The sequence below is a fragment of the Schistosoma haematobium genome, chromosome 1 (assembly GCF_000699445.3).
Source record: "Schistosoma haematobium chromosome 1, whole genome shotgun sequence".
Lineage (NCBI taxonomy): Eukaryota > Metazoa > Platyhelminthes > Trematoda > Strigeidida > Schistosomatidae > Schistosoma > Schistosoma haematobium.
In genome coordinates this window covers 43,867,649-43,895,172 of record NC_067196.1, presented here as the reverse complement: position 1 = coordinate 43,895,172, position 27,524 = coordinate 43,867,649, and the positions used below count along the sequence as shown (strand labels likewise).

Genomic DNA, 27,524 nt, shown 5'->3' with positions numbered 1-27,524 from the left:
CGTCAACTGATTTACCATACCTAACCAGTACTTAGCGTCTGTTTAACCTCCAAATTGTTAAATCAGTGGTCTCAGAATACTCGAACAATGTATTGAACACACCCATGATCGAATACCATTAGTCTACAAATGTCTCATATCTCTGAAAACCACATTTTACACCCATAGACCGGAACGGAATGAACTGCTGCGCAGTATCCTCATCCTTTAGTTGACAGACGAATATCTCGCCTACACCACAATTGATATGGGTTGGTATAAGACTAATAGGCTTAGCGAATTCGTGCCGAGATTTCGCCAAACACTAGCCCATCAGGGCTGATGAGACTTTTAAGATAAATGAGGTGGTTGGCACACTCGGATACCTCACTATCATTAATTCAGGCATTGATATAGTCCAGCCATGCAGCAACATTTTGCATTTATAGTGGGAGAGTTGCCTCCCAATCATGGCTTTATTCTTGTTTAGGCGGTCAGAAAAAAGTACTTCATCAGCGTTTTCACCTAACAGAACAATGTCATTCCCGCATTCAAATTCAGCAGTTAAAAGATCGATAGCTGATAAGCCCGACGATGAGTGGATTATTTCTAGACGAGCATCTACGGCAAAGTCAGATAAAAAAATAAAGCAGATAAATCTAGGGACAATTTAAGGGTATTTATGTAACTTCTGTAAATGATCCTAGTTGAATTTTCCACACGGTGAAGTTATTATCGACTTACAGTAGGAATTTTCGACGTAATATATACTGAGATATTATCAGTTCTTTTTCTGAACCTGGGATCTGAGCAAGCGCAAATTATTGTTTATAGATGCTCGGCTTTGGGTTGAATTCAAAACTGCACTAACAATCAATCACTTAGTAGCCAAAAATTTCAACTATTTTCAATGGTTTTACACAATAGAATACTGTAAACGGTGGGAAATATTAATCACAGGGCTATTATCCTACTTATATATTGCAATTAATACACTGTTCACGTAATTTATAGAGGAGATATTCTAGACATATTCAACTTGCTCAACAGCACATGAAAAATGAATTCAAATTTAGACGCCAAATTTATCAATTTTATGGTTTATCAATAACTAGGAATAAAACTATCGTTACATTCTGCATAAGCCATAACTAATTATTATAAGTGTTAGTAAAACTATTTTGAAGTATCGAGTTAATTGAAAAGTGACCAAAGAATTATTTTTTATTTGATTGAGATCATGAATCGATCGATATTAGACCATCATTGAAAACCTGGAAGCACTGGACGGCCGTTTCGTCTTATTGTGAAACTCCTCAGCACTGCGCGTCCACGATCCCGCTCGCAGGATTCGAACCCAGGGCCTTCGGCCTCGCACGCTAGCGCTTAACCGCTAGACGATTGAGCCGACATTCAATGGTGTTAATGTCTAACCTCAACCAATCCACGAAGTTGCGCGACCATCTTCCATTATACTGAGGTAGACACCTGTTTCTACCCAACACGGATTAGCTCCACTGGTCACGGCTTCTCACCAGAACTCCGAGAATTTTTAGTTAAATACGGAATCATTAGGGGCATGTAAATAGTGTTAAATTATCCTAACACTTTGATCATGAGAAAATATTTGATAACTAAACTTGCTTTCAAATTTCTAATATCGTCCATAAAATACTCTGCTTTGGGTAAATGGTAGCATTTGGAAAGAAGATTTGGACTTCGTTTACGTGTTGATTAGCTCATGTCAGTAAAGCGTGTTATCAGTCTTGAAGCAGCTAATTCTTTTTTTGGGTTCCAATATTCATTACCTACAAATAATATCAATTCTTTCAAGAATGTCGGCATACTTTTGTCACAAATGCCAACCAGCACCAAACACAGGTCCAGAGAATCCCGTCTACTCTCTGAAACCACCTGACTTCAGAACAATGGACGCAATACAAGTTGATCAACATCATAGATTAGACAAAAATAGCACTGGTAACTATTTAGTGATGAACCAGTGTAAGGGGTTGCATTTTTCAGTTAGTTAAAAACAATAAATAATGTACATGTCGACTAAATCAATTCATATCGTTACTAAGTAATCCAGTAGATAATACACTGAGAAATGAATCTGTGGGTTCAGAGTTTGATTTTCTTTTTTAATATTAAAGTTGAGGGACGCAGATAAATTCGTCTGACGAGTTTTAAATGGAACTAAAAGTGTCTTTACGATTCCAATACTAGTTATTATTGAAACTAAACATACTGATTCTACCGAAAGCATATTTATTAGCATACTTTTATGTGAAGTAGTTAAGTGATCAGTGTCCAAGTAAACTAATTTCAATGTTTCAAAACTCTCAACTAAACGATTCTCAAGAAAATAGAATATAAGTTCAACAAACTTTTAAAATAATTTTGGCAATTTTGTGAAGTTTCCATTTAATAAGATCTCTGCTAGTGCGACAATATCTCATTATATTCTAGCTTTGAGTTGTTACATGGTTAGAATTTGAGATTTAACCTTGAAATAAACTATGAAACGAAAACGGAAATTCACAAATTTTTTTTAATAGGTTAACTAATTTATTAATTGTTCACCTGAACTCTGTTGAAATTTCTTTACAATTCAAAATGCCTTTTAGGATCTAAGATCAATTCTATATTTTTCTGTTTTTTACATATGTTTACATTTAAAACTTAGTAACTTAGTAACAAAACTCATCACCACCGTTCCTTTCTGCAAAAGAAAAATCACTAAATATTAGAAAGAATATAATAGAAAAACGTGTATAAGAAACTAGTTAAAGATGAATGTATAAAATTAATAATTTACAAGGTAATGAATAAAAAATATAATAAGATCATTAAGAATACAAAAGAAAGTGATATTTTAACTATGAAAATGAGATAAAAAAATTATTTCAGTAACTTAGTTACCAGAAACAGAAATAAATAACATTATATTAGATAGTAATTTTCTGGGTAAAAGATGATATGATATTCCTATGTATCTGAATAGTCTTTATTATTGGCATCTGAATTGAAAGTTCTGTTTTAGATTATCGATAGAAACATAGATCTTAGGATATAGTTTTATCACAGAATTATATCATGATATTTTTTTTCAAGTTAAATCTACTAGTTTATTTCATATGAACTGAAACTAACAACAGGATCATTGAAAGACATTATGGATTGCATAACAGTTATGTTTTAGATTTTATTCTCTTTAAAATATACAAAATCAATCTGGAATAATCAAGTCTTAAAATGAGTAAAACACAATTTAAACATAAAGTATAATATTTTCAAAAATTCTGTCAATTTATAATTTTATGGAGTTTATCATCGAAAGTCGTTGAGAGATATATTCTTTACTCCCTATTTAAATGATTCAACTAACAGTAATCTCACACTTGATTTGAGGTATTGGCGATCTGTTAAACCCTACTATGAGACACTTCAGCAGTATGCTTCCATGGTACCATTCGAAATCGAAACCAGGTCCTTCAGATCTCATGGTGAACACTTAACCTTTAGACTACTGATCTGGTATCTGAAGAGTTACTTGCCTGTTTTCAATTAATTTTCAATGTTATATGATACTCAAAAATATCCACGAACATCTATGTTAATAACAATGATATGCTCGGTAATAACTGACTTCGAGATGCAATTTTCAGAGTTTTAATGAAAAGCCGTGGCCGTTAGAGTTCAAATGTGCCTTACGCTGGGCAGTTATTTACTGATAATATAGAGCGATATCGCAACTGACTAAAACTGGATATGTTAACCATACCGATTTAGTGGTTAGGGCTTGTTGAGAGGCTTGAAAATCATCTAATGCTATAACTGAACAACATTAGATATGGCTCAACGAAAGAGAGAAATAAAAGATGTAGACACAGGAAAATTTCTTCGACATTAAAAACAGATCAAAACTAAATGCATTGATTTCTCTGAAGTTACATGAGTAAGCATGATAATAATCAAAGTAGAACAAAAACACTGAAGATTGACGATTTGACAATATTTTAAAGGAACATTCAAACTTTAACTCTATGATAAGTGAATTACCTAATACACTTTACAATGTTGTAATAAGAATTCTTTATAGTGTAGTCGTACTTTGGAATTCAATGATTAGATAATTTATTCAAATATGTTTTATTCATAGTAAATCAAATAAACTCTTTACAACAGTTTTTTTTTTACAGAAAAGAAGATAAATGACGCTAATGATTAACATCAATGTATTCTCGTAATTGGCGTGATTGATAAGAACACAATCAAGCTCAGAATACCAGGTGTGTTTATCCACATCAACAGATGACACAAAGTTAAAGAATGTTATTAAAAGCTTCATACAATAAAATATTCGATAGAACAGAATATCAACACTATACTGTAAAACAGTGGAAAAGTAGTTCATTTAAACATCAATAACTAGTGAGTCTATAAACATAAGGTGGATTGGAACCTCTCATTATAACTCTGACTGTATAACTCTTGTATTTGTTACACGATTGGGCTTAGTTCAGCTACAATCAACATATGATTACGCGATCAACAGAAGTGAACCAAAACAAATGATCATTGTTGTCAATAATACAAATATTGGCATATATGATCTCAAACTAAAGGATAAATTACAAGTCAGGAATGTATTTGAATGAAGAAGAAATAAATTCGTCAATTTTGAAAAAATTATTCAAAACATTACTGTAGATCTGACACAAACTATTAATAAAGTGTAGTTAACCAGGAAACTGGTTATTTGTACAATAAAATTTCAGTGAAAATACTTTTTCCATTGCTAATAAACATTTTCATTTAAGATGAATAAATTATACCTAAGACTCAATTCACTATTCTTGTTATCATTATAAATTTGATAATTAGAATTAAAAGAGTGTATCAATCAATCCATCTTCTCACGAATTCAACTAGATTTCATATTGAGATGATGAAGAATGTCTTTAAGTCCGAATGAGAATGTTTCATATCACACATCAAACATATACGTGGATATATCTTTAACTCTTGACTAATCTACTATGAAAGATTTTATAAAGTAACTGTAGCTAGTGTAAGATCCATTAGAATAGTATTATTTTACTCCACAGAATAAAAGAATCATTTTAAATTTTGTGATTAAAAATTTCATTTTAACACTAATTTCATAAACAATTATACCTTACACAAGACAAAAATAATTGATAATTAAATACGCTTATGTTTAGCTATTGTATATATCAATCAGTAATGGAGATTAGAAAGTCATGAGCGACGCTTGTTGATGATCGGCATACTGTAGTGAACAAGAACACAGGTGTGGAAAATCGAACGGATTTGGCAGGAAATTACAGAACTTCTTAATAAAATCTAACAAGCATATAATAAATGCTTAATTTGCAAAATGTCCATCAATTGTTTTAAAATGAATCAGACTTCATTGTTCTTGCATTTTCATACAAATTGCATTCTGTTTCTATTCTTTACTGTTCGACCCTCTTGTTTCTCTGCTGCTAGACATTCTGTTCCTGACTAACGTCATATACTACTTATGTCGACATAAGTAGCACACACCACAATACTAGGACAAGAATTATTTAAGGATTGACTGTAATGTAAGTGACATCTTATATTGATTTTTAAATGGTACACTTATATTATCTAAATGATTGAAATTAAAATAACACACAAAAGTTTCCCCCATTTTTCGTTTTCTTTGACCATAAAGTGATCAATATATACTTTTTCAAATTAATATAACAAACCAGTAGGAAATCACTAATAGTTTCTTTGGTATACTATTGGTTTTCTATTTTGAGCAATGAAATATAACAAGTTGTCAAATAGAAAATATGAAACAGATTTTACACATTTCTTCTTTTTTTTTTAAAAATCCCTTGTAATGAAAGAAGTGTGAATCTATGGAAAGATCAAATTCTTGTATCAATTAAATTCTTAGAAAGGATAATGAATAACTTGAAAATTCAAGAGAAATCATCTTCATCTTCTAATAACTACAATTCTGATAGAGCAGTAGCATTAAAACAGCATTTGGATAATTTACATAAACTAATAGGTAGGTGTAAATGTTTTATTCAAAACTAGTATTTTATACAACAATCTGATATGATCTACTTTCTATCTATATTAAAAATGAATTGAATGTAAACTAACTGAGAATGATCAGAAATAGTATCATTTTTACAAAAGATAAACAATATAATAAACATAGTTAATTAATTTGTTTTGTTAGTTTTACTTATTACTAGATTGTTATTGAGAATAAAGTGTTTAAATTTGTAATACAATGGATGTGAATATGTTTTACGGGAGCAGGGTGAATTTGTAAATATATCATAACTTTAATGATCGGTGATTGAATGCAAATACTAGAAAATATTAGAATTAATGGTATATAGATGAGTAAAGGTTAATAAAAGAATTATGTTGATTATTTTTTTAGTTTTGGAAATTTTTTAGTTTATGTCAGTTTATGATTATAATTGTCTTTGAACAATACAACTTACTTACTTATGCATGTTACTTCTCGTGGAGGAGCATAGGTCGCCCACCAGCAATCGACATCTAACTCTGTTTTGGGCAATCCTATCCAGATCTTTCCTGTTGTTATTCATCCTTTTCATATCTGCTTCTGTTTCCCGACGTATTGTATTATTTGGCCTTCCTCTTTTCCGCTTCCCTTCAGGATTCCAAGTCAGGGCTTGCCTTGTGATGCAGTTTGATGATTTGCGTAATGTATATCCTATCCATTTCCATCGTCTTTTACTAATTTCCTCTACAGCTGGAAGCTAGTTTGTTCTCTCCCACAAAAGGCTGTTGCTGATGGTATCCGGTCAATGGATGTTGAGTATCTTGCGTAGACAACTATCCATAAATACTTGTACCTTCTTGATGATGGTTGTAGTAGTTTTCCACGTTTCCGCTCCGTAAAGTAGAACTGTCTCGACGTTCGTATTGGAGATTCTGATTTTGACATTGGTTGACAGACAGTTGTTTTCAGTTCGATATGTTCTTTAATTGGGTGAATATATATTTCTGTTAGTGATTGTTGTTATATTTATCTAGTCCTTGATTGCTGATCCAATTCTGCTAATCATATTTCCACGTAACCCCTAGTCTAAGGGACTCGATATCGCTTATATAGTGTGTACTGAATAGTTCAGTCGTAATGTCACAGACTGTGAAGTTGGATGATACATGTTCTAATCGCATAGCGATCATTAGATCCCTCAAGTGTTCAGGTGAGCCTTACTGATAAATGTCAACTGGCACCTCAGTTTAGGGTTTCTTGCTGACTACCTAATACCACCTAACACTAAATATATTTTATTGTTAATATTCTTATTACTGATAAATCACATATCTCTCGTTCATTTGTTAATTGTTTTTTCTACGATTAACTACTTAATAAATTTTGAAAGTAGTTAATTGATTTCATCATTTTATTTTTTATTTAACACTTCGTTGTTTACTTTGATAAGCAAATTTACAGTGTGATAATTCAATACCATTACATTCTGACATTGATGCGCGAGTTGTTTCTAGTAATAATTGGTTAAACTATAAGGTCACCTGTTACAATTTATTACTTGGTTAAGGTATAGTTTGAATGTTGTTCGTTTCTTTATATTACGTGACATCATTCAGTAATATGTTCATACAACTCTACTGGTGAATCACACTAGCACAATTCATAGTAAACTCAGATTGGTGGGAACAGTGAAAAGTTCAGATAACTGTCATTTTGTTAACCTAAAATATTTGTATTCAAACAAGATTATGGGATATTTAATTATTATAACTGATAGGAAACTAAGATCATTTATTCTGTAAAAATATTCAGTAACACTTTGAATAAGTCTGGGTGTATCTGTAAGTTAATCACATTTATTTAGTAGAGAATTGTTATCAGAATAAATAGAACTTATGATTAATTTACACTGAATTTGAAAATACCGTCACTTATAATCTAGACGGCCTAGTGAATTTACTTTGCCACGTATTTTCTAACCGTTTAAATGTTGCTATACATTTACCTGTTTTAATCACTTACTTACTTATGTCTGTTACTCTCAATGGAGCATAGGTCGCCGACCAGCATTCTCCAACCCACTCTGTCCTGAGCCCTCATTTCTAGTTCTACCAAATTGTTGTCCATTCTTTTCATATCTGCCTCCATTTCTCGACGTAATGTGTTCTTTGGTCTTCCTCTTTTCCTTTAGCCTTGAGGATTCCATGTGGGGGCTTGTCTTGTGACACAGTTGGGTGCTTTCCTCAATGTATGTCTTATCCACTTCCAGCGTTTCTTCCTGATTTCTTCCTCCTCTGGGGTCTGATCTGTTCTCTAACACAGTAGGTTGTTGCTGATAGTGTCTGGCCAACGAATCCGGAGTATTTTGCGTAGACAACTTTTAATAAACACTTGTATCTTGTGAATGATGGCTTTCGTAGTTCTCCAGGTTTTCGCTCCATACTGTGGAACTGTTTTGACAGTTGTTTTGAAAATGTTGGCCTTCGTGTTGAATAACAGTTGTTTTCAGTTCCAGATGTTCTTCAGTTATTGATGTACTGCTCTTGCTTTGTCGATCCACGCCTTCACATCTGTATCAGATCCAATGTGTTCATCAATGATGCTTCTCATATATGTAAAGGTTTTTACATCTTCCAAAGCTTCTCCGTCAAGTGTGATTCAATTGGTGCATGCTGTGTTATATCAGAGAATCTTACCTGTTTTAGGATTGTTTTAACTAATCATTTATGCATGTTGACCGTCTAATATAATAATATGCTCTTTTAAAAATCTTTTTAAACTGGTCTCAGTGTATTCGCCGTGCAGTTACTGAAATGGGTCTTAAAACAGTTGATGTCTAAAAGTTTCGAGTAGTTTGTACAATATGATTTTAAATGAATAAAAGTTTTCAAAACGTTTATGATGATAAACAATCACAGTTTGTTGATGGATATTTATAAATTTTAGCTTTTGTTAACTAGCCATGAAAGATGACTTTAAAAATGTTTGATGAGGTATTTATTTCCGTGATTTACATAACGCACCAGTCCAAGTGACCCTTGAAAACCAGGAAGAAATGAAGCTGTACAGAGTTCCATCTTATCTTATCTTAGTCGTGGAGTGTAGGCCGCCAACTAGGATTTTCCAACTAACTCTATTCTGTACTCTTCTTTCCACTTGTTCCCATGTGCTGTTCATTCTTTTGATGTCTGTCTTTAATTCCTGGCGTAATTTTTTCTTTAGGTTTCCTAATTTTCTTTTGCCCTGAGGATTCCTGATTAGTGTGTGCTATGTGAAGAGGGTGCCATACTAAGAAGAAATAGCTATCTAGTACTTCTGGGTGTCTAATAATTGTTAAGCTAAGATCAAACCGTAATGCAATCTATGAAAATTCTACAATCTCAACAAAATCCAATGAAATATCTATTTGTTGAATCTAAAATGTAACTGGATTTTAATTCATATATATTAGTTGTTTGAATTTTCCTATTGATGTTTAAAACTGAAGATGATTGGTCTTTTTTGGTACGTGTGCATCCTAAGCGGATAGCATCTATATTGCCAGTAAGTCACAAGCAATTTTAAGCCAAGTGAATATCAACTATGGGATACAGGTACATCCAGCTGACGAGTCTCAAATAAGACGAAACGCGCGTCCTAGACTCGACTGATGTTCACCATCCATCTCTGATTAAAAATAATTTGATTCTTCATTCAATTATTGTATAATAATGTGTTCAGAACCGATACTTTATTTTACTATAAACTACAAATAGTTTGGTCAATAAATTATTATTAGTACTCCTTTTCTAAAAATATCATTATATACTTATGTGAGTTTGCTTTCATAAAATAAATGAAGTAAGGTGTTTTTTGACGGGTCATTTAAAGTTAAATTGTTATTTTTATTATAGCTACTATGTAAGGACAATATTTTCCCAAATAAGCTAGTATTTTTAAAAGAAAATGTACTAAGCAAGCTGGTATTATAAAGTTTATTGAACACTAGGAAACACTAAGTAGTATTTTCAAAAATGCCGAAAATGTTGTAATGATATTTAGTGTCATAGGGCGGTTATTCTCTCTAACATTTTATTATAAAAGGTTATCTTTCTTTCATTGAAATAGTATAACACTAGAATTCGATGGTTTATATTGTAGCTCTAATAAAATTTGTTTTCATGATTCTGATGACTAATTTAACATACTAACAATATTTGTAGATTAGCTAGATAGTGAAGAGTAAGGATGAGTGGTGTGTTCTATTAGCCAGATGATTTAGTTATGAAGTCATCATTGTCTTTCTCGATCACATAGCGCGTACTTCACAGGGAATTGACCCATTAAAAGTTCTCCACAAGTGACTAATAGCTTATTCAGTTGATTTTGAATTTAATAATTGTCCATAATTGTGCTGTCGTTGTTTGTAAGTTTGTCTTGACTATTTTCTATCTTGAACCTGAATCTTTCAGAATATACGGAGTGAAAAACCTATTAACTAAAGATGGATTATAATATGAATCTAATAAGCTAATTAGATACATAATTTCTGAGATATTAAACATGAAGATAGTTGGGTTAATTCGGCAAATTTAGCCAACCACAAGAAATATTTTCGAATTGACTATAGTTTCACGTAATATGATTACGAAAAACTCAGGCTACAGATAGTTTGTGATTATTGTTTTCATCGTTTGTAATTGTTCGCCGTAATCCTTTGTTTTATATCCTATAGCCTGTCAATTATCACGTACCTGAATTGCCAATCAGAACACCGACTTATACGATCTTGACCCTGTGTCAAACCAATGACTTTTTAACTAACACAAACAGCTTAGAGTCAACTCTGAGTCCTTATTGGTTCTGCTTGTCTTACCCTACCCGTTAATTCCAGAATACAATCTCAGCTTCCATTGTGCGAATAACGTATTTCAGACATACGCAGTTTATATACAAACAAATCAAACCGCATCCTAAAATAACGTAAAAAATAACAACCATCCAACATCGAGTCATAAGTGGTTGTGGGTGTGAGAGACGGTAACTAATATATCGGGATTAGGTTAAAAATGGTAAATCTTATCATAATTGTCAATATGTTAGATGAAAGAATGCATACATATATATGTAACAGTCCATAAACAATTTTCAGCAGTAACGATTAATTCATTCTTCGTCAGAATATGACACTTAGCACAGAGGATACAATATTTCTTGAAAAGTAGTAGGAGTAAATAATAATGCTTATGATGGAAATTTTCGATTATGTGATGAGCGACAATCTTCAATTTTACAGATATAAGTTTTTCTTATTACAAGACGGTAATGTTAACTTAAATCGCCGAATTAACCAAACATTAAAAAGTCGTTATTTATCCTATTATTTATACGGAATAGTAAGAAAGGTTAATACGCTTTGATTGACATACATTATATGATATTGTCATATGAAAAATAAGTTCATGTGAAGAGCATTCATGTATATAGTCATAGATGACTGAACTCAAAAATATTCAGTAGCTATCTGCATTGGTTCATTTTAGTTAAATATCTCTAAAGAAACGATTTGTTTGTTTTCTACTCCTATTTTTTTACGTAGTTACTAATTTCTCTAATTTCGTCAATCAGTATGAAGAAGAACAAACAAGTGAATGGATTAAACATTTGAATAAATCCAATCAAATTATTGACTATAAAACTCCTTCATATGACTGTCTTTACAAGTACACTCTAAATGGTATATTAACAAAAAAAATAAAACCTACAGTGAAATCCTCCGAAAGTAATCCACAAACCGATGAGAAGCAAAGTAATGTCTCTATAAATAACGCCATAGATGAATCAGAACAAAATAAACCACATTACTCTATTGATATGAGTCAGTTTACTTTAGCACCTTTATGGTCTTCTGAAGATATTTTCGATAATTATAGTGAGAATGAAATAGACAAGGAAAGTACAATAAATGAACAAATTTCAAAGAAACTACTATTTCATGAAGTCATGAATACAACTAGGACATTAATCGATATTTATAAAGACAATTGTATGAAACTGAAATGTAATGCAATAAAATCTGTTATTAATCGGTTAGAAAAATTATGTACAACAAAATATATAAATTTTTCAGAATTACACTTAAGCAAGTTAAAATTTCAACCAGTGAGTAACTTATTGAAGGTATGTTCTGTTCTTCTTTTTTTTGGTTTTAAAGAAATGTTAGTTTATATAAACTTGGACAAAATTATGTAGGTCAACTGAATAGAATTGTCTCTTATCATAATCAAAAATCTTTTTACCATAAAGTAATTTAAAATGACTCAGTAATCAAAGAAAGTATATGACTAGTTTCTGTAAATCTCATAGAGTAAGTCATATAGATGTGATGTTCAGAGTATTTTCAAACTGGTTTTCTAGGTCGACAATTATTCTACGATACTTTTTATGATATATTTATCTAATATGTAATGAAGTCCTTAATGGGACTATGTGTTTACTAGTTCAAAGAAAATGATGATGATGTCGTTCAGAAGAGCGATGAAAGCTCCACGACCAAACCATCCAGCTCAGAGAACAAAACTCCACCAAAATCATCCACCTGAGCTACAAATCTTCACCATCTCATAATTATACAATAGGACTAACTCACGTTTACCAAATTAGAAATGTTCACCATATTTACACATAAATGTATGGTACGATTTTCAAAGTTTTGCCAATAAAAATTTTTTTAGTGAAACTATTGAACTAGAAGGAATAAGTTTTCAATACAATTGCTTGTTGTCTCAGAAATGAACCGAAAAAAATTCCTTTTTTATTGGGATTCTTGGCCACTGTGTTTTAAGAAACATGAGAAAATTTTAAGGAAAACTTCCACTATGGTCATATATGATCTACAGCATTATTTGGACAACCACAGAGAACTGGACTTTTATTTTGAGATGGACAGTAACTATCCATAATACAGATTTTCTGAAAATCGTAGTCCCATACTAGAACGAAACGGCCGTCCAGTGCTTCCAGGTTTTCCATGGTGGTCTAGCATCAATTGACTCATGATTTGAATGTGTGAAATTCCTAAAAATCTCCACAAAACCCATTCTGATAACTATGGATTTGTTTGAAAGCTACTTTAGCACTGGAACTGATATAAATAATAATATACAAAATATATACAGTTTACTAATTGTATTCTTCGTTTTTCCCTTATGTTTTAAGAGTTGTTAATTACTAATCATATTCCCACAGGCTTTAAGTAATTTTTTAAAACATGTGCTTCAGTCTATAATCACAATTTATATAACCAGATATCAAGTTAATAAATGTTTGGTGATGATTATCACTTATCAGTAAGGAACCGATTCTTATCGAATGGTTTATTCAAGCGTCAGCGAATATCAAAGCCAATAATGTCTAAATTTCTGAAATTAGGTTTAGCCAACAATTTCGAATCGTCTAGACTAATGGGCATATAGTACGATGATTGATACAATCCAATCGATATTAAGGACCAGACAAACGACATTGGATGCTATTCAACTGGTGCAAATAGACTAATCATCATAAAAATGAAGTTTTGATAGTTCAAAAAGAAAGCAAATAATCAACATGCTGAAGGAACATGTTATAAATTTATTTCCTACTTGGTGCTTCTATCAAATAAATGTTTGAAAGGTTCTAGAATCCCATCCAGATTTTAAATTCATCATCCTAGTCTTAACGTTAATAGATCTTTGTTGTATTTGTTAATTTTTTGTAAGAGACTAGTTAATCTCATACAGGTAAGGAGAATTCGATAATGGAATATTTAGTTAAAATTATCCATTTTGTTAGAAGTGTTAAGATTTTTCTAAAGTAGAGATTATATAAATTATTTGCCTTCTGTTAGTGATAACGATTAGCAACTTTGTTTGTCAGTTAGTTAGCTACAACGTAAGATCAGGCACATATATGCATCGGTCCAAGTTGCCACACCTGATTAACACAACAAGATAAACACCAAATTCATAGAAGTAGTTACTTCAATACTAGTCATGTATAAAAGAAAGATTTTGTATAAGGAAATAATGCAGGGAGCAAGAATTAGTTCATAGAAAGAAAGTTATAAAGTGATTTTAGTCTCATGTTTTAAAGGAAGATAAAGAGTGTATACACCTACGCCATTGTGATTGATTTTGAGCCATGTCACTTAGAGTCTCCAACCATTGGTTACGATAGTCACATGTACTCCAATCAGGTAATCTGCTACTACTAATATGATTTAGACCAGAAGTTAGTGACTTTTGTTTGTGGGCAAATACAATTAATATACTATCATAAGAAAAGATTCAAGTTGTTAATTTGATTACTGGATAGTTGAATCATAATAGGTGGTTATTTTGAAAGATCAGCCAAACAATAAAACGAAGGTAAGATTAAGTTGTAGTCATTAGAAAGCGTCAATTAAAAATAAAGAGATCAAGTGTAATATGCATGATGATGATGATCATAATAATCACTTTTACTTACTGACTATATTTGAAAAATCTTGTTTTTTTTTATATTTTAAACATAATTCTAACAGGAGTGTAATGAATTGGAAATATTGGATCTGAGTTATAATAATTTTGAAAATGATGGACTCATATTAGTGAAATATTTACTAGAAGAATTTGCATTTCTTAGACATATTGTACGTTATTAATACAATGGTAAACATATTTTTGTACATTATGATTTTTAAAAAAAATTACATCAGGAAAAGATCTGAGTTGTAGGATGATTCAAAATGTAAAATTTGAGACAGCGGTTTATTTCTACTATTGAACTTTTAACACTTGGCATCGATGATATCACAAGATATCTTGTAGCATCAAAGTGAATAAAGTAGCTGAAGATAAATCATATAATATTCACTGGTCTATATTCACAACTGAATTCCTTGCTTGAAATGGTATGATTCTTATGAAATGTCTTGTTTGAGTAATTTTACTAAACACGTAAGTGAAAATATCTGTATATGTTTATTGAAGTGAAAAAACAATTATTAAAAACAAGATCCTAAAAAGATAGCCCTTAGGAAGATATGTAAGTATGTGAGCTAAATATTAGTATGGTTCACTGAGTAACTGCCTATATATTTATGAAATTATAAGCTAGGGTTTAGTCTATTTTATGACTTATGAGAATCTCGTAGGTTCTAAAGAATACTTAAACTTCACGAATTTATTTTATTGTTTTTAGCAGTTGCACAGATATCTGAACTAGTTTATTTTCGTATTCGTTATGCTGCAGATCATCACACTTTAAAAAACAGTTGATTAAAATTCATCGTTGATGTATTTTCGAAACCGCATAATGATATGGCATAATTTAACTGAATATAAGGTGGTGAAGTTACCCTGAGCATCTATGTAAATCATCGCTGTTTAACAAACTGAAAGATATGTATCATAATTAATTAAAGATAACTGGACATTAAAAATTCCACTGAAATATGATCCGAATAGATAGGTATTAATTATTGGAACTTCATCATTAGATCACTATCGACGTAAATACGTTGAATACAGAAATGTCACTATCTTGATACACATAATTTGTCTTTATTTATCGAAATTACTTATATTAGTCAGTGATTTTTATAATTTTGTCACTTTCTGAATTGCCCGTGTGCATGGTTTATTTTTCTCCACCAGAACCTTTCTGGCAATCATTTGAATCAAGAAGCTTTCGTTTTGCTGCAATCGATACTAACTAAAAACACCCAAATGGATACATTAATTTTGAAAGGTGAATGATTTAAGTTCCTGCTTTATTTTTGATCAGGATCATTTACAAAACTGTGTGGAATATAAAAAACAAACGATAATCCAATTCTACAATTTTATGTCGTTAATTTGGTTATTGAAAGACTGATAGTGATTATGAAAATGTCTAGCCCGTCTAAAGACATTTTTCAATGACATAATGAAGATAAAATCTAATGATAGCCTTAAAGCTATACATAAGTTCGAGTTCAGTTATAAGTAAAATGTAACACTTGATAAGAGTGTTTATTTGCTTACAGAAATCATGTATGAAACATCAGGCTAAAGGTCAGTGTCTATTGTAACTAAATGAACTGTTGTTAAGTGACAAATAACACTTGTAAACATTGTGTTTCTTCAAAATTGAGATAGTTCTCAGCACAGGGCTCAATGTTAAACCACGATTGTAAACCTGGAAGCACTGGACGGCCGTCTCGTTTAAGTATGGGGCTCTTCAGTAACGCGCATCAACGGTCCCAAACACGAGATTTGAATCCAGGACCTTCGGTCTTGTATGCGAGCACTCAACCTCTAGACCTCTGAGCCAATCTGAAGTAAAGCTTCCAGGTTTTCAATGGTGGTCTAACGTTGATTGATTCATCAACTCAATCAAAACTTGAGATAGCTATTACTTATTACTTCTATCATATTCTCACCTATTCCATTTAATACATGAAAGCGACAAGTTTGATAATTTAGTGTGGTAGTAAACTACGGAAAAATGATGGTAAAGAAGTCAAGTGACAATTACTGCTTCAACTGCGAAATTCATTATTCTGTATCAGTTTGCAAAAATTTCAGTTACAAATTGTAAAATAATCTGTAAACCATGGTTTGACATTTTTTGAAAGAAATTTCCTGTCTTAAAATTTTCTTTGTTTTTATATTTAAATCAAATATTGCCAGAGGTCTTACTGATCCATTGAGATTCACTGTTTATCCATCTATCTAATTTTAGATGCAAGAATAAACGATACTGGTGCAGTCATGATCGCTAGTGGTTTAAGAGTAAGTCAAAATGTAGCACGTTTTATTTAACTCCAGCATAAATCAAATTATCAGTATAGGGATTGTGGAGATTGTTAAGTTTTGATTGAGATCATAAACCGATTGATGTCAGACCACCATTGAAAACCTGGAAGCAGTGGACGGCCGTTTCGTCTTATTGTGAGACTCAGCACTGCGCATCCACAACCCCGCTTCGCGGGATCCGAACCCAGGACTTATTACTCTTGCACGCGAACGATTAACCTACTGGACCACTGAGCCGGCATCCAATGGTGTTAATGCCTAATCTCAACCAATCCAAGAAGTTGCGCAACCATCTTCCATTGTACTGAGGTAGACACCTGTTTCTACCCGACACGGATTAGCTCCACTGGTCACGGCTTCAATGGTGGTCTAACATCAATCGGTTAATGATCTCAATCAAAACTTAACAATCGCCACAACCCCTATACTGATAATTACCATGTGCTCATTAGTGACTAACTTCGTGAGAAAATTTCCGGAGTTCTGGTGAGAAGCAGTAATAATCGTAATAATATTAATAATAATATGATATGTAATAAGAGGTAGTTACGATGAAAAAAGGTTCATGTCAATTGGGAAAGATGGATATGAAGTTTAAGATAATGGGAAGGGGGTAAGAGGTTTATAATATTCAGTTTAGGCATCGGGTTATCCAGTCCCAGGCCAAGGCAAACATAATGGCTGGATATGCCTTTTCTGGATACATTAGTTCGGCTTTCTAGAGTTGGTCCAGATGGCTTCGGCTGTGTAGAGTAGCCGTAATCTAGTTTCTTGAAGTAGATTTTTCGGAACTGGATATAAAAAAATTTTTCCTCTATTTTGATATGATGTTCACTATATACCAAATGAGAACAAATGGTGCTGTTGATTGATTTAGTAACTCTTTTTCCCAGCCATGCTGATATCTGTTCGCGAACACGCTAGGATAAAGCCCTCTGAGTACGGCCTATGTAACTAGTTTCATAGGAGCAGTTAAATTGGTATACACACATGGAGGAGCCTATCATCGGTAACCTATCCTTGATTTGTTGTGTGAGTACTGGTTTAGTTGAGAAAATTATATGTAGCTTGGCGGCGTGAAACGTTCCTTCAACAGATCTTTTGAGTCGACGTGTTAAATTATCACCCGCCATGTCCCTTTTAATATCCAGTCTCACATATAGGATTTTTTACTAACTGAGTCACAATTTCTTTTTTTCATTACCTTCTACTAAAAATTTTTTGACGAAATTATCTGGATAACCATTATGTCGTAATGTGTTCTTTAGTATATCTATTTCGGTGTCTACACTATCCTCAGAACATAATAGCCTGATTTGTGGCTGAGATATTTAACCAAATTTATTTTGCATTGGAGAGGTATGAAGCTTTGGAAATGGCTGTACTGACCCTTCCATGTGTTCTATCTAAGTATATTTATTTTGATGGAGCCGTCTATCCTTCTAGAAAGTAGAACATCAAGGAAAGCTATACTATTGTCTTTCTCCTCTTCGCTGATGAATTTAATAACTGGGTGGACGTTAATAAAAAGTCCAATATCTCCTGTTTGTCGATATTTCCGTCACATACGATTAGTGTGTCATCTATGTATCGACACTAATAATCTAGCTTACTTAGGATGTCTTTCAACTGTTTGTTTATCAGTTTGACCAGAAAACTATCAGCAAGGATCGAGCCTAATGGTGATCCAATTGCTACCACATCTACTTGTCTGTAAAATTCATTGTTAAACATAAAGTAGATATTCATAGTACATTTCAACAGAAGATCCTTCATTTTACTAACTGGAATTGGTATCTCTGTTTTCTTGTCTAGCAACTGTTCACATATGTAATAAATAGTGTCAATCAGGGGGTGTTAGTGAACAAAGATGCCATGTCTAGTGATAACATGGTTTTGCCATTTATATTCATTTTTTATAGTATTCACAAACTCAAATACATCTTTAATGCTGTGCCTCACCAATTTTTGGTATAATGGTTCTAATAATTTCACTAATCGTTTTGCCGTTGAATGGTATGGTGAGTATGAATGTCCAGAACTGGGCGTAAAAGAACCTCAGGTTTATGAATCTTAGATAGGCCATAGAGTCGAGGAGTGTGTGTTCCCGAAGGCATCAGCTCATTACATATATACTCGGAGATGTATTGATGTTGTTGCAAAACTCCTAATTCTGTAGTTAACTGACGTTCGATCTTTTCATTGAGATCTCTATATGACCCAAGCTTTTGGAATTCAGTTTGAATATTTAGGAGGATATTCATCTTACCTATATGATCTGTCTTGTTTAGAATTACGGTGCCCGATCCTTTATCAAGTTTAGTGATAAGAATGTGCTCATTTGATTTTAGCTTTCGGAGGGCCACGCGATGTTTATCAGTCAATATACTAATTATGTGGTTCTTGTGTCTTTTAAATTGGTTACAGTTATCAACCAGTGTGGTCTTGAATCTTTCATATTCGACCTTTGTCGTGGGCATTAAGTCTTGTGTTTGGGTAAATAGATTCTCAAACTGAACATCAGGCTTCAGGTAATCCACATTTTTACGGCTATCATAAGATTTAGAACATAATGATAAAACTTCTAGTTGAGTCCTGTCGAGATTAACAAAGGAAAAGTTAAAAACATACCGGCTACAGTCGTCTGGAAAAGCCGGTTTAAATATTTGGTTGTCTCGTCCTTTGATTCGGTCGATTCTTTTTCTGATTTTCCCTCGTCTAATCAGCGTGAGGATCCGACAGGTGTTCTATGGCCATTTCTCCAACATACAAACTTAATATACGGCTTCTGATCCCTATGGAAATGAAAATGGCAGTACGTCTTTCATAAATTCTGATCGCGCTCTTTAACCCTTCAAGTGATTGAAACACTACCAGACACAATGTATTCAAGAACATGTTATCTGTGTCCATGACAACGTGAGAAACGACAGAGCTTATACTTTGTATGTTACTATCGTTCATAATTTGAAAAAAAGTTGCTCTGTCGACAAGTACTTAGATTTTATATCAATTTTAAGAAATAAAGAACTAACTATAACGAATTTAGAACTAGTCACTTAATCGGACGAAACGAAATGACGAAAATTGAAAAATGGGATGAAAAAATTAGTTAAAAAACACAAAAGTCGCCGTGCTTTTAATGATATTCATCATTATACCTCAATTAACAAGATGAAATTCTTATACTATGCATTTTATTCAAACGATTTTTTCCATTTTCGTTCTTGTTATATGACTATTTTTCTGATTGTGACTTGACACATTAATCCAAATCATTATGATCTTTATTAAATGACCTTTCTAATTTACAAATAACACAATTTTGAAATATATATGTCGTAACAGATGCACCTGTTCATCACTTTTAACACTGTCGAATTCAATAGTTGAGATCATGAGTCCATTGAAGCTAGACCACCATGGAAAACCTGAAAGCACTGGACGGCCGTTTCGTCCTATTGTAGGGCTCCTCAGCAAATTCATTAATGCATGTATTATTTTGGCCTTTGTAAAATATCACGATAATTGTGGACTTATAAATGTTGATCCTGATGAAGTTGTTGAAAGCAATTGTCCACTCAAATACTCTTCATTTTTGAATATTCTATGGGGATTCTATGTTTATGGTTGATGAGTAAATGAATGTATGTATTGGATAGTGGTAAATTCACCAGAATAGATATTTACAGTTTTCAATGTCTCATAGAGAAGAATTAGAATGATCTTATAATTCAGTTGCTACATTTCTATAAATTTACAAATATGATGTAGCTTAAACGATTTGACAAATAAAACATTTTTAAAATTTTTTTAACGCATATAATGTACTTACTAGTGATAAAATATCTACATACTTTGCTTTTAAGTAATGAATATCATTTTATCATAAATATAGGAAAGAGACCAGTGTTTAGAATAAATAAATTGAGTCTGTTTACCTAAATGATGCTAAACAGCGCAGAAATTCCAATTGATGGATGGATTTTCAGATTTATTTGCTTGTCGTGTTTTTTCGTCACTATCTCCTTAGTGCAACTTGGTCTGGGCAATATATATGGTCACGTTTGGGGCATACTGTTGAATAGAATTTACGGTAGAACTGGGTGTTATGATCACCAAACGTTTGCTATTACCCAGCTGATACATAACTAGTTTTTGTAAAATCCCACTAGTTATTTGATTTGAAGAATAATCATTTTAAGATGTCATTGAATATATGAGTAAAAATACACTTTACATCTTCCACAATGATTCAAACTGAATTATATGAGCAAGCAGAAAGCAAAACGGTTTTTTCTTCATTTCAATTGTTAGTTAACTGTTTTACAGATTATTTATATTGCTGCTATTATATCCAATATTTATTCTCGGAAATTTCTAGAATATTCCCTTTTTAATTTGTTTGTCGTATTTATTGCTATATGTTTTGTGCCAAATTCAGTTTTGGCAATATCAGTATAACTTCACATAAGCTCACTTGTTGCTCGCTAAATATAAAAATAATTCAATAGAAACATAAACAAATAACAGACACGTAGAATAATTCAACAGTTAACTATAAAAACAAACAATCAAATGGTTGTATAATTTCTTTTATTTTTATAATAAAGTAGTCACATCGTAATTTTATGAAATAAGGTTGTAATGTTACCGGTTTCGAATAACTTAAAGATAATCGTCTACTTCTTTTTTTGGTAAAATCTGAACATTTTGATCAAGAATTCAAAACATTATCAAACATGGGTTATAAATAAACATCATAATAAGAATAAATTCATAAATGTTTTCGAAAATATGAAGAGGTCAGCGGACGGCTATGTATCAAAGATATTAGGGACACATCTATATGTAACAGTGATTTTGAAATAAATGTTAGGTGTTACGTTCGCTGCAATACGGAAGGTCCTGGATTTGATTCTCAGTGGGGTCATGGATCCACACCGTTGAGTTTCTGATACTTGGACGAAACAATTGTAAACTACTATCTGATTTTTAGTAGTTGTTTAGCTAAAGTTAAAATGTGATGTAAGGTATGTAAATTAAATTTGTATTTAATTTTGCAGACAAATACACGTTTAAAAATGTTAGATCTATCGAAAAATCTTATACGGTGTGAAGGAGCTTTAGAAATTGCTAAAGTCTTAGGTAGGTTAATATTAATAATACAATAACATTTTAATTCATTATACAGCCAACAGCATTAATTTACAATGGCTCAGTTTACACTGGAATCAAATATGTTCAAGTGGAGCATTTGAATTTGGAAATTCATTAGAGGTAAGTTCAATCATGACAGTAATGAGTATTATTGGAAATATCCGGGAAGTCAAAGTAGTTTCTTGTTCACTGGTAAATACACGTACTTATCGTATAAACTTTTCAGTTAAACTTTGAGGAATTAAAGAAAAATATATAGAAAAACTAATTATGTGGTGGGTGTTTTTAGTCACTATCTACTCCTAATCGTATTCAACTTGGAATGCTACTGCACATATATATAACTGAAAAAAATTACTTGATTTTTGAGTACGAAATAGTTATACTGAATCGTCTCAGATGCTGGTCAGACAATGTAGCGATAGGATTTTTATTTACCAATGGGAAGAGTGGCTTATTCAAGGTTATACGACACTTTATTATCTGACAAATGTTATGTAGCAAGGTAATGACAATAGAATCGTGACTTATTCATGTATACTCCAGGATTTTGTGAACCTGGCATCTGTGCTAGTTGGAACTTGAGTGTAAATTCTATCCTTATTTTCTAAAGAAGTGAATTCGTACCATTCTCTTTCGAAAAAAGCTCCTATTAGGTTGTTTAGGTCACAGCTAACTTTAGAGAGTAAATAAACAGTTGAACACCTATTAATCACTTGTTGTTAACAAAAACAGTAATAATAATAATGTTATTTTTATCAACTATTGAGCACTGATTTTATCCTATTGACCGTGTTACAAAGTAATATTATGATATGTCGACTCAAACTTCAAAGTGTATATCATATTGATGATTTCAGAAAATGTTTACCAGTCATCACCAACCTGAACAGAAACTAGATTTTGAGGTGTTTTGCAAATGGTCACCAATCAGTTAATATAAAACAAAGTTCAGTATAATGTCTAGGCACCCGGAGTAGTGACTACAGTGTGATCATATTGACAACACTGAATTACAACTAAAAACAATTTGTAGCCTGTAGCCTGTAACTTTTCCAGGGTTACTGCCACTTCCAAGCCCACACAAAGGAGGAGGGTTGAGCATATGGTTAGGAATCCCATCCCGTAGAAAGCAACCTTGCTAAAACACGCTAGCCAGAAAAACAATTCAAGCCGTTTAAACTCTGTCCTCCGTTATGAATTATCTTCTTTCGGAAGGATTATGACACACCATGATGAAAGCCGAGAGCGACTATGGTGCACCTAAGAAGATCGCCAATATCATCCGGAATCCATACGATGGACTACAGTGCAAAGTGGTGCATGGAGGACAGCTGACAGATTTGCTGGACTATAAGGACCTGAACATGTGAGGGGAAGCATGGAATACAATGAACAGTTCGAAACCAACTAGACGATTTGAACTTCACAGATGACCTGACCCTTCTATCCCATACATACGAACAAATGCGGATAAAGACAACTAGTGTAGCAGCAGCCTTTACATCAGTAGGCCTAAACATACACCAAGGAAAAAAAAATCCTCAACTACAGTGCGGTGAACACCAACCCAGTGACACTAGATCGAGAAGCTCTAGAATAGGTGGAAACGTCCAATTATCTGGACAGCGTCATCGATGAACGTGTGGGATCTGATACAGACTTAAAGGCGAAGATTGGTAAAGCAGCAACAGCATTCCTACAGTTGAAGAACAGATGGAACTCAAAACAGCTGTCAACCAACGTGAAAGTCAGAATCTTCAATACGAACGTCAAGACAGTTCTACTGTACGGAGCTGAAGCGTGGAGAATTACCATAACCATCATCAAGAGAGTATCACTGTTTCTAAATAATTGTCTACGCAAGATACCCAATGTCCGTTGACTGATTACCGTTAGCAACAACTTACTGTGGGAGAGGACAAACCAACTTCCATCTGAAGAAGAAATTTGGAAAAGACCTTGAAAGTGGATAGGACACACATTGAGGAAATCATCAAACTGTATCACGAGGCAAGTGCTAACTTGTAATCGTGAAGAGGGATCGAAAAGAGGGAAACCTAGGAAAACATTGCGTTGGGAAATAAAGGCATACATCAAGAAAATGAATATCAACTGGAAACAAGTGGAAAGAGTACTCAAGGACAGGATTGTTTGGAGAATGCTAGTGGATGGCCTATGCTTCTCCACGAGGGGTAATAGGCATAAGTAAGTAAGTTTTGAGAAATTCGAAACTGTAATCTATATTACGTCGTACCACATGTATTATATTATGAATCACTGAGTAGATATGTTAATCTCTAATTGATATTTCTCTGTTTGTATTTTTGTTTTTGGAGTGCAACAAGTCACTTTTGTACTTAGATCTTTCATGGAACGGATTTAATGGAAAATGTCTGGAAAATCTTGGCAAAGGTTTGAGTCGAAATTGTCATTTAGAGGAATTAAACTTGAAATATAATCGTATTGATTTAAAAACTATTATCTCATTTGTAGATTGTTTATACACAAATAAATCCTTAAAGAAATTATGTGTGAGTAATATTGGAATACACATTTATTTCATTTTATTAAACTATCGTTGCTTATAAAATCATTGTTTTTTTATCAAAGTAAATATTGGCTAGATGGAAAGATAAGCTATGATTACAAAGACTGAATTTGATAGATTAAACCCTACTCCTGCTTTTGTGATGAAGGTAAGAACAAATTTAACTTCGATTAAGAGTAGTATTCGTAGTACAAAAACATCACACAAAATAATGAAAACTGAATGAGCTTAAAGCTTGAAATCACTTTCATATTCCTAGAAAATTATTTGTGTCTTGCCAAATGAGAATATGTGATTAGTTAATTTTAAGTAACCTTGCGTTGGTACTCTTTATAGGTTTGAAAATTGAAAAATAATATTTAATGTAAAACTTTGTTAACAGATTACAATAAATTTTTAATAGTGATTTAGATGGAAAGACTTTTTTGACATGATTTTGAGAATTCAATCTATCATCTTGAATGTCAATTAATTCATTGTACGAAAACTGTTTGAATTCATTACATAGGTTTCTTACTTCATTACATATATGTTCGAATAATTTTTTTCTGGTTATTGTTTTTTTAGCGAATAAGTTTTCTACGGGATGGGGTCGCTAACCCCATGCCCAACCCTCCTCCTTTATCCGGGCTTGGGACCAGCAGTAGCCCCCGGGGGGACTCCAGGTGGAGTTATTACATATATTTTATTAAAGATAAATATGAGGTTTGATGAATGTACTTTTAAAAGTCGTCTGAGTCAAATATAATATCCATCAACAGAATGAATCTAATATTTAATGAACTCAGTAAGTCAATTGAAGTTAGACCACCATGGAAAACATGTTATTAGTTACTATCCACATTTAACCTTGGATTTCATAATTTATAACCATTCATTCCGTAAATTAGTTTTATTATCAATAATAAAATAAATAAATTGAATTTTCAATTTTAATTTATTATTTATCCAGCTTGGTTTCAATCCATTGACAATGGCAGGTATTCATGAATTAATTCATGTAATTGAAAACTCAACACAATGTATTCTTGAAGAATTAGATTTAGAAGTACGTCTATATTCTAATACTTCTTCCTAACATATTTGCATGATTGTAAATGTTTACTTACATTAAATTCATTCATGATATGTACGTTAATGATTCATTTAATTAGTTCTTATGTATCTAGAAGATATCAAGCTTGGGTGTGTGTGTTTTTCGGGGTTTTATTGAAACCATGAGTTGATCTATATAAAACAACCATTAGAAACCTAGAGGCACTTGATGCTCGTTTCGTCCTAATATAGGATCCCATAGCAGTAAGAATCCACGATGCTTCACATGGAAATAGAACAAAGGATTTTTGATCTTGCGCTCAAACTTTGAAACTCTAGACCATAAGGTCGGAACCCAGCAGTGTTTATGTCTAACCTCAATCAATCCATGATATTGCACCACCATCAATTATCGTCTTCGTTGAGTAACTGCCTCATACTCTACATGGATTAGTTCCACTGGTCCCGGGTTCTCACTAAAATTACGGGGATTTCTTTCCAAATTGGATTGAATAAAGTTAGATATCAACATACTTTAGAAGTTCAGAGTTTGCGCGCGAGATTGGATATCTTTTGTTCTGTTTCCGTGTGAAGCATCGTGGATGCGCACTACTGTGGGACCCTATGTTAGGATTTTAATGGTCGTCTTACTTAAGTCGGTTCATGATTTCAATGAAGTTCAACGATCTTCGCAACCTCATACTGAAAATTTTTGGATTTGCTAAAGGCCAAAAATGTCAAGCCATCAGTTCCAGTGTAAGAAAAAAGGCAAACGAAGTTCTTCTAGACGAAAAAAGAATAAATTTATTTATAATTTCTATGAGCAGTTACTTGGTCTAGATGACCGTTCATCAAACATTAACCTAGTTTCCTTGTAAACTAATAACATTATCTTTTAAAAATAAGTGACTCTCAAGAGGAATGATAAACTACAGAAACCCCGTTTAATTCGGCATGTGTTAAGAACTTGGTTTTTCAATCTATTGAAACTTTTGTACTATTATTACATTACTTCAGCAGTCTGGAAAAATGCAATATGTTACTTACTCTGTTTAATCTCTTAAGCTGAATATCTCGAAACATCATAACTTTATGAGGACATGTTTACAAAGGCTATAAATTGTTTGTAACCTCATTTATTGCTGAACACATTTTTTCAGAAAGTTCATATTGTAAATCTCTTACATTTATTAAGTTATTTTTAATCGTTAAGATCATGAGTCAGTTGAGGCTGGATCACCATGGAAAACCTAAAAGCACTGGATGGCTTTTTCGTCCTAGTATGGGACTCCTCAGCAGTGCTCATCCACGATCCCACCGCGCGAGATTCGAACTAAGGGCCCATCAGTTCCGCACGTGAGCGCGTGTCTAACTTCAACTAATCCATGAAACTGAAGTTAGATATTAACACCGTTAGATGCCAGCTCAGTGGTCTAGTGGTTAAGCGCTCGCGCGCGAGACTGATAGGTCCTGGGTTCGAATCTCGTGAGGGACGGGATCGTGGATGCTCACTGCTGAGGAAACACGAAATGGCCATCCAGTGCTTCCAGGTTTTCCATGATGGCCTAGCTTCACTTGACTCATGATCTCAACCAACGAAGTTACTATAATATCCACAATATCCCTTCTGACTTATCAAGTTACTTAGATTAAACTTACAACTAAACAGAAAACTGTAAAACTATGATATATTCCATTTGAATAAATTTCATAAGTAATATCATTTTCGAATTTTAAATAGTATCTATCATTAGAAAAAGGAAATTCCTTATCTTAATCAAGCTTGATAAATTGAACAAATATCATACTTTAATAAAGTGGAAATTTTGAAATTTGTAAATCTGATTTATAAGGGATGCTTTAATCAAATAAAAGCATCTTCCATAGGGTTCGGTTTAAACGATGACAAATGTATTAGGAGACTTTACAATGGTATCACACTCTC

General features: G+C 32.7%; 1 protein-coding gene across 1 annotated transcript in view; it reads left to right on the top strand.

Annotated features, from left to right (window-relative positions):
* Positions 1–5,848: 5,848 nt before the first annotated feature.
* Positions 5,849–27,524, top strand: part of MS3_00010143 (uncharacterized protein) — a 30,113-nt gene continuing 8,437 nt past the window's right edge. Inside the window, exons 1-9 of the mRNA XM_012939164.2 lie at positions 5,849–6,058; positions 11,613–12,193; positions 14,577–14,684; positions 15,691–15,784; positions 16,760–16,809; positions 21,900–21,981; positions 22,028–22,113; positions 24,333–24,527; positions 25,497–25,592. Of these exons, the coding sequence (XP_012794618.1) occupies positions 5,950–6,058; positions 11,613–12,193; positions 14,577–14,684; positions 15,691–15,784; positions 16,760–16,809; positions 21,900–21,981; positions 22,028–22,113; positions 24,333–24,527; positions 25,497–25,592 (1,401 nt within the window). The 5' untranslated portion in view covers positions 5,849–5,949. The remainder of the gene's footprint in view (positions 6,059–11,612; positions 12,194–14,576; positions 14,685–15,690; positions 15,785–16,759; positions 16,810–21,899; positions 21,982–22,027; positions 22,114–24,332; positions 24,528–25,496; positions 25,593–27,524) is intronic.